Here is an 8,441-nt window from a genome sequence, read left to right as displayed (position 1 = left end):
CAAAATATATTCCTTTCCCCTAAGTCAGTGGTTTTCAACCTTCCTAATGCTGTGACCCTTTGAAACAGTTCCTCATGTTGTGGTGACCTCCAACCATAAAGTTATTTTGTTGCTACTTCATAGATGTAATTTTGCTACTATTAAGAATTGAAATGTAGTAAGCTATCCTTACTTTATGTCACGGGGTATGTGATTCTAGGGCCAGAATCCAGATTTTTGTGCATGCTAAGCAAGCATTCTACCAACTGAACTACTTCCCTGTCTGAGTGTATTCATCTGCCTGTGAAGTGAGTAACTTGATCTGACTCTCTTATTAAAGGGTTTTCATAACAAGCAAAAAAAAAAAAAGAATTGAAATGTAAATATCTGATATACAGGGTATCTACTATGCAACCCCAAAAGGGGTTGTAACCCACAGGTGGAGAACCACTGCCCCAAGTTATTTTCTCAGGTATTCTGTCACTCAAGACAAAGCTAATATACCACCATTTTAGGCATATGATTTGCTGCTGTGGGACAGCAGTCTCTTATCCTGTCACTGTATTATTTTTTTTTTTAAAAATGCTGATTGGCCGGTAGCCAAGCAGGAAGTATAGGCAGGGAGACCAGGCAGGAAGTAAAGATAGGGCAATGAGAACAGGAGAGTCTGGGAAGAGGAAATCTCGGTCTACAGTAGTGACTCAGCTGTAGAGGAAGCAAGATAGCAAGATGTGACTGCCTCGCCGACAAAGGTACCAAGCCCCATGGCTAACACAGACAAGAGTATGGGCTAATACAAGCTATAAGAGTTAATAAGAAGCCTGAGAAACTAGGACAATCAGTTTATAATTAAATGTAGACCTCTGTTTGATTTCTTTGGGACTTAAAGACTAAGGGAACCGGCAGGACAAAAACCTCAGTCAACAGTTTGCCCCTTAACAGTCATGTACTAATGAGATTACTCTGGGCTTTAAGTAATGGGAAAGCTGATTACCAGGTTAAAGTGTATGACTGACTGGTTTACCACCACTTTACTTGTGTATGCATGTGCATACACACACACACTTTCCCTTAGAAGATATTATGCTATTAATCCTAAAGACTCAGTGCTTGGCTCTTCTTTTCTCTTTTGTATGTAGCTTCTGACTGTCATTCATGCTGCTTCTCTAACACGTCTTTCTCTTCAATTCTACATTACCGTGGTAGCTGTTTCCTCCCTAACCATATCACACATTAAGAATTAAAAAAGTACTCTGGTTGCTGTCCATGTGAAGACAACGAAGTATACAAACCCACATGAAAATGGTCTTTATATAATAGAAATCACAGTCATGATATTCTGTCTGATCTATGACATTCATTTCAAGTTCAAGGCTGGCTCTTATATAGCATTTTCTAACATTTGAAGTAGCTGGAACTGTAGTTCTTATTCCAATCCTCTACATGTTTTTCCGATGTATCGTTTGTTTATCTTTTGCCAAGAACAGGTAACATATTCAACTTTCTCCTTAAAATCTAACACAATATCTTCAATGAATAATTTTACAAAAGTTTCCAAGAAAATTAAAATGAACAGACCAAATAAACTCTCTATCTCCAACTGCTAAAAATGGCAAAGTAAATAGTCAGGTAAACCCTGCGCCAGGTAGCAAAAACTTAAATAAAGCCGAAGAAAAGTTATTTAAAATAACTACTAGTCAATCAAATCTCACAGAAACCAGAAAAGAGTTTACCCCAGGAGAAACACAGTGAATTAAGAATTTCAAGACTTGACCTCTGTAGCTTCAATGGCAGAAAACCATCATGTTAACAACTTCATGGTTGGACAAGGAGCAGGAAGGTGAAACTCCCTGTCACTGAAGAGGTAATTACTTGCAACAAAATAATTAATTATAAACTCTGCTCAAATCTTTAGCCACTCATCTGTTCCAGGAATGGAGGTAATTCCAAGTGGGCACGGAAAGAAAACTAGAAGGGAAAGAAAGAAAGCAGAATCTGCTGCTTAAAAAAAAAAACAAAAAAAAACCAACAAAGTCACTGTCCCCCAGTAGTTTAAGTCTGGAAGGGCAATCACAATGTTCTCAAAAAAAAAAAAAAAAGACAATAAAAACATCAGAAAAGCACAAAGATACACTAATGAAAATGCCCCGCTTTACAACTAAAAACTGCAAGATAGACAGAAACAAGAAAATCTGACATATTTTATAAAACAGGAGAGCAGCCAATAAAAACAGAAATAATATTGACAAAATGATAACCAGAATGTAAGAGGAAAAATAAATCACAATATAAGTACTGTTTTAACACTAAAAACTTATTTGCATAAAGAAATTAGCCAGAAATCTGTTCAATTTTAATTTTCTAATTTCAGGAGACAACAAAACCTATCAAATGAAACTTAAATCCTATTAAAAAATAGATTTTTTTTCCCCAAAAATCTGAAAACACTGCTGTTAATGAAATTTACCTAAAACAAACAGTGGTTATTCATTAAGGTGAAAAATAGTGCTACAGACTGGAAAGGGTGAAAGAAATCTCTTAGGGGGTGCTGAAATCATGTATTTCTCCATTTTCTAGGAACTTAAATACGTTTAAAAATATAACTGGCTGAACCCTTAAGACGTAGTATTTCACTGTATCCAGGAAAGAAGGGAGATAAGGATACACAGGAAAAGGGATTGACCTACCTGAAACCTGGTCATCTGTTAATCCAAATGCTGACATGACATTTTTGTTGATTTCATCTTGGTTTTTCAGAGGATCAAAAGCTGACATACTTGCTGCCATAACCTGAGTAGACTGTTTTCCAGAAGAATCAGAAGCAGCAGGCTTCTCTTCCCTGCCATCCACAGCATCTGTAAGTATAAAGGAATAAGCAAGTTTATCTCATATACACTCAAAAAGGCATAAAATTACATGTGTATAAATACTGTCAGGAATATTAAGAGTGAGAATTTGTGAATACAGAACTATAGAATGTTTTACTTTCTTTATATGCATGTGTATGCTTCAGGAAAACTGAGTAAAAGGAAATACAAGATAAAGAGCAGTTTTTCAAAAAGAATTGTCTCTTCCCATTCCCCCTTTTACAATTACTAGATGAAGGAAGATCAAGAGTTCTAGGTCAGCCTGAGCTGCACAGCAAGACTGTTTCAAAAACAAAAGAAAAAAGAGAAAAGGAGAAAGAAAACTATCATTATTATTAATTTTAAAGCTCCTTAACAAACACTATCATTTTTCATTTTACTTTTTTTGGAGTCCACGCTCGCTAATCTTTATATCAACTCGACACACAAACTATAGTCATCTGAGAAGAGGGAGGAGCCTCAACTGAAAAACTGCCTCCCTAAGATTGGCCTGTAGGAAAGTCTGGTAGTCCTGGGTTCTAAAACAAAGTAGGCTGAGCAAGCTATAAGCAACAAGTCAGTAAGCAGCACTCCTCCATGGCCTCTGCACCTGCTCCTGCTTCTAGATTCCTGTTTGGTTTGAGTATCTTGCCTAGAAGTTCATCGGTGGGCTATGATTTAGGATATGTAAGCCAGATAAATTCTTTCCTCCTCAAATTACTTTTGGTTATGGTGTTTCATCACAAAGTCATAACACCAATTCATATATGTGTTGTGTGTGTGTGTTTTCACGACATACATGTGGCAGTCAGAAGACAATCTCCAGTGACATTTCTCAAGAGCTGTCCAGCTTGCTTTTTGAGATAGAATCTCTTACGTCCTGAACTCACCAATTGGCTATCTGTATATCCCTGGCTAGCCAGTGATCCCTAGAACTGCCTATTTCCTCAACAGTCAGTGCTGGGTTAGTAACACACAGCATCATATCAGGAAGTTTTCTGATTTTTTTTATAACATGAATTCTGGGGACTGAACACAGACACTATGTCAAATACTTTACCAATTGAGCTATTTATCCAGCCCACATCCCAATGACCTGCAAACATATGGAAGATACCCAGCAAACAGAGTAACAAATGTTTTATTTTGTAAATCTTGCCTAAATTTAGGATCTCAACTCTTATGTTTTGTCTACTGCTCTACTATTAAAATAGAAACCAAGCCATTTAAAATTCCTTATCATCTATAAAACAACACAATTTTGCTATGTATCTTATTTATTAAAATACTCATATAAAAATGTGTTTACAATGTTCTTCAAAATAATACACAAAGTGACAAAGTACAAATGACATAAAGAAAGGGAATTCTTCACAGTGAATTTGGATTCATTAGTGTTATGTCTAGTTTGATAGATGCATTTGTACTATGCCCTTGTGTCTTTTGTTCTATTGCTATGAAGACAGACATCATGACCAAAGCAACTCTTAAAAAAGAAATTGTTTAGCTGGAGGCTTTCTTACAGTTTCAGAGGGTTAGTGCATGATCTTTAACAGCAGGAGGCAGAGAGGCACAGCACTAGAGCAGTAGCTGAGAGCTTTTGAAACCTCGAGGCCCACTCCTAGTGACACACTTCCTCTAACAAAGCCACACCTTCTAATCCTTACCAAACAGTTCCACTAACTGGTAACCAAGCATTCAAGTATGTGAGCCTATGGGGGCCATTCTCTTTCGAACCACCACACCTTGTCAACAGAAACACTTGAATAACCTGAATTTTCATGAATAACCTGGGATTAAGAAACATGATACCAAAAGCAAAGCCGATGTATATGTACACTGAAAATATGTTACTTTTATTGGCTCATAAATAAAGCTTCTTTGGCCTATGGAAGGGCAGAATATAGCTATGAGAAAAAAAACAAGCTAAATACAGGGTGAAAGAAGGCAGGGTTGAGAGAGGCACCAGCAGCAGTTGAGGGGAAAGATGTCAGAGCACTTACGGTAAGCCACAGGTCACATGATGATACACAGATTAATAGAAATGGGTTAATTAAAATGTAAGAGCTAATTAATAATAAGCCTGAGCTAATAGGCCAAACAGTTTATAACTAACATTAAGCCTCTGGGTGGTTATTTTAAAAGTGGCTGTGGGACCAGGTGGTACAAAAAGCCTCCAGTTACACAAAGCTTCAAAAGAGTAATCATTTCTAACCATTTACTTAACAAAAAATTGTTATTTTTTTGTTATTAAGAAAACAATTTGAAAATATTGTAAATGGATACAAAGCTTACCTAAAATTAAGATCTTTTAAACTGCATGTGTTCCTCAAACCCCAAGGCATTACATCCCAAGAGCAGCATTCCACACTAACCTTGTAAATGAATCCCCTTCATGCTACTACTACCTCTTCTAATCTACTTCCCAAATAAGCCAAGCCCACCAAGAAATACAATATAGCAGAGTTCTATTTCTTAGAAAGGAATGTAGGATACTTGGGCAACTGCTACACAATAATGGCTATGTTGATTGAATTTTGTCTGTCCTTTATAATCTTTGACATGGTTATATAAATGCTATGTAAACTGCTGCATAAATTCTTTTGGGAGAATGGTCTAAAAAGTTTTTATTCAATCCTTGATTTAAAACTGGGACTTTTAGTTTGAAAGGCAAAGTTCATGACTGGGGAGATAGCTCTGGAAATAGTACTTGCTTTATGTGGAAGAGGACCTGAGTTGGAAACCCCAGGATCCAAGTAACAAGCTGGCCAGGTCCTGTAATCCCACTGTTCGCAAGACAGGAGGCCAAACAAAACAAGCAGACTCCTGGAAGTTCACTGACCAGCTAGACTAGCCTACTTGGTGAAGTTCCAGGCTAAACTAAGGAAACTGTCATAAGGTACCATAAGAATGACACCCAGGTTACTTCTGACCTCCATATGCACATGCACACACATGCTGCACCTGCATGCACACCATCCATACACAAATATGTACAAAAACAAACAAAAAAGAGCAAAGTTCAGAATAAGCAAACTGATTTACTCTGAAACATATAAGCCTTCATCACAAGTGTGCAAGATCATAAAGTATTTAAGTAAGTCTCATCATAGTCTGAAAGAGAGGTAAGATTAGAAAGTACTAACCTTCAGCAAATATTTATTGAGCATTTACCATTAATGTAATTCCATATGGCTAGAACAAGACAAGAAGGAAATTATAGAAAATGGCTTATTTAAAACCTAATCAAATTATACAAAGTCAAGCAAGGGGATGGGTCTATAACTTACTAGTATGTGTTAAACCCTGGGTCTACTCCTCAAAGGAAGGAGGGACAAGGACCTAGAGAATCCCGAAGAAATAAGGGAAATCAAGGATGGATAGAATTGAGAAACTGAATCCCTGAGTCCAAGACTTTTGAGAGAGTATAACACGCCACTTCTCCATATTCTCCTTATGACCCTTACATATAGCTAGCCTGGCTTCATAACAAGTTGCCACTTTGTATTTTAAACTTTTAAAATTATGAGTAATCATTTACAAAAACATTTTTAGTGAAATAGTTAAGAAACAAAAGTAGAAGAAAACAGTTGATTTTTTTTTAAAAAAATTTTTAAATCTATGAAATAGTTTTAATTTCAAGCCATATTTTAAAATATATTTTGGTGCATAAACTACATCGGCTCCAAATATGTCAATAAGCCTTAAATTATCTTTACTGTTTATACATAGTACATGCCACCAGTAAAAGTTTTTCCTTTGCATATTTTTCAAAATTGTATTTAAAATAAACTCTAATTACTATTTTAAAGTACTAATCTAAATTATTTTGTACTTGAAACTTAGGTTTTACTACATAAAAATCATAAAATCATTTCAATTCCCAGGATTCAGTAGTTATCACACTACCAACAATTATTGCATGAACGAGTTTGAGACGAGCTGTAAGGAGTCATCACAGCAGCACTACTGACCGATGCCCCCACCTGTGCGTGCTCATGTTATTCGGCACTGGGGACTGAATCCGGAGCACTGTACATGTCAGGAAGTGCTCCGCCACCAAGTGACTTCCCCAGCCCTAGAGAGTGCTGTAAAAAGGGGGTTCCAGACCCTGTCCTGCTGTGGAGTAATTCTGTACACTGTGAATATGTATTACTCTCATTGGCTAATAATGTACTGACTGGCCAGTAGCCAGACAGGAAACATTGTTGGGAAATATTATTTTAAGGTGTGTTGCTTTTGTTTATGCTGCATTTATTTTAACTCTACAAAGCTGTGATTCTTTGCCTGTCTAAAACACCTGATGGTCTAATAAAGAACTGACAGCCAATAGGAAGGCAGGAGCAAGGATAGGCAGGGCTGGCAGGTAGAGAGTATAAACAGAAGGAGAAACGAGGAAGAGGAGGAGCAAGCAACAAGGGATCAGGGGAGGACGTCCAGGGCCAGCCACACAGTCACCCAGCCAGTCACAGGGTAAGAAGGAATGTAAGAAGTGAAAAAAAGGAAAAAGCCCAGAGGCAAAAGGTAGTTGGGATAATTTAAGAAGAGCTGACAAGAAACAAGCCACGCTAAAGCTGGGCATTCATTAGTAAGAATAAATCTTCATGTGTGATTTATTTGGGAGCTTGGTGATGGGCATCCCCAAAAGCCTAAAGAATAAAACATCTCATAACAACAACAACAAAAATAGGTGGGATAACCAAACTAAGGATGCTGGGAGGAAGAAAGGCAAAGTCAGAGAGTGGTCAGGAGATGTAGGAAGAAGATGAGCATGCTGTATTAAGAAAAAGTACCAAGCCACATGGCAGTGAGTAGATATGAAACACAGGTTAATTTAAATGTAAGAGTTAGCTAGCAACAAGCCTGACTCATTGGCCAAGCATTTATAATTAATATTAAGACTGAGTGGTTATTTAAGAATGGCTGCTGGTACAAGAAAACTATACCAACAACATCCCACCACAGCTATATGATCCAATCCAAGAAGTAGTATAATGCAGCTTCACAGTAATCTTGACAGTTGTTGGATGCGGAAATGTACAGAAGCAAGAGCAAGAATAAAATAAATTGAGTTTACCATTTTCAGGAATACTAGTGGAAGGTCCTGGTTCTCCAGGTGGCTCTAAGCAATCCAATAAGCGATTCACTTTATTTCGAAGTTCTATCAGTTCTCGACGAAGGTATTTCACCTGACTTGATTCAAGGGGTCTTGGTTGGCCGTTAACTAAAACAGAATCATTAATTTGCTTAAATTTAGGAGATAAAATTAGAAGAATACATATGCCATTAAAATAACACACACTAAAGAAAAACAAGCAGCAGAAACGAGAAGCAGTTCTACTTTCCTTCATTTATTCTAACTCGTCTGTGCATGTAGAGTATGCATACTGGTGAGTGTTCCCATGGAGGCCAGAGGTTGGTGCTGAGTATTTTCCTCTATGACTTTTTAACCTGACTTCTGGAGACAGGTCTCTCTTACTAAACAAACCACTCCTCACCAGCTGGCAAGATTGGCTGGCCAGCAAGGCCCTGGGATCTACCTGTAACTTCCAAATTATATATATATATATATATTTTTAATTTATTTATTTATTAAGGATTTCTGCCTCCTCCCCG

General features: G+C 37.2%; 1 protein-coding gene across 4 annotated transcripts in view; it reads right to left on the bottom strand.

The window, feature by feature from the left end:
- Positions 1–8,441, bottom strand: part of Tfg (TRK-fused gene) — a 27,654-nt gene that overhangs the window by 7,054 nt on the left and 12,159 nt on the right. For all 4 annotated transcript variants that reach the window (XM_026786441.1, XM_026786439.1, XM_026786432.1 and 1 more), the window contains exons 4-5: positions 7,903–8,049; positions 2,667–2,834 (exon numbers count right to left, since the gene is read on the bottom strand). In XM_026786441.1, coding sequence (XP_026642242.1) covers positions 2,667–2,834; positions 7,903–8,049 — 315 coding nt within the window. The remainder of the gene's footprint in view (positions 1–2,666; positions 2,835–7,902; positions 8,050–8,441) is intronic.

Source organism: Microtus ochrogaster, chromosome 2 (genome assembly GCF_000317375.1).
Source record: "Microtus ochrogaster isolate Prairie Vole_2 chromosome 2, MicOch1.0, whole genome shotgun sequence".
Lineage (NCBI taxonomy): Eukaryota > Metazoa > Chordata > Mammalia > Rodentia > Cricetidae > Microtus > Microtus ochrogaster.
Note: the sequence above shows the minus strand (reverse complement) of the source record. Positions and strands in the feature narration are given on the sequence as shown.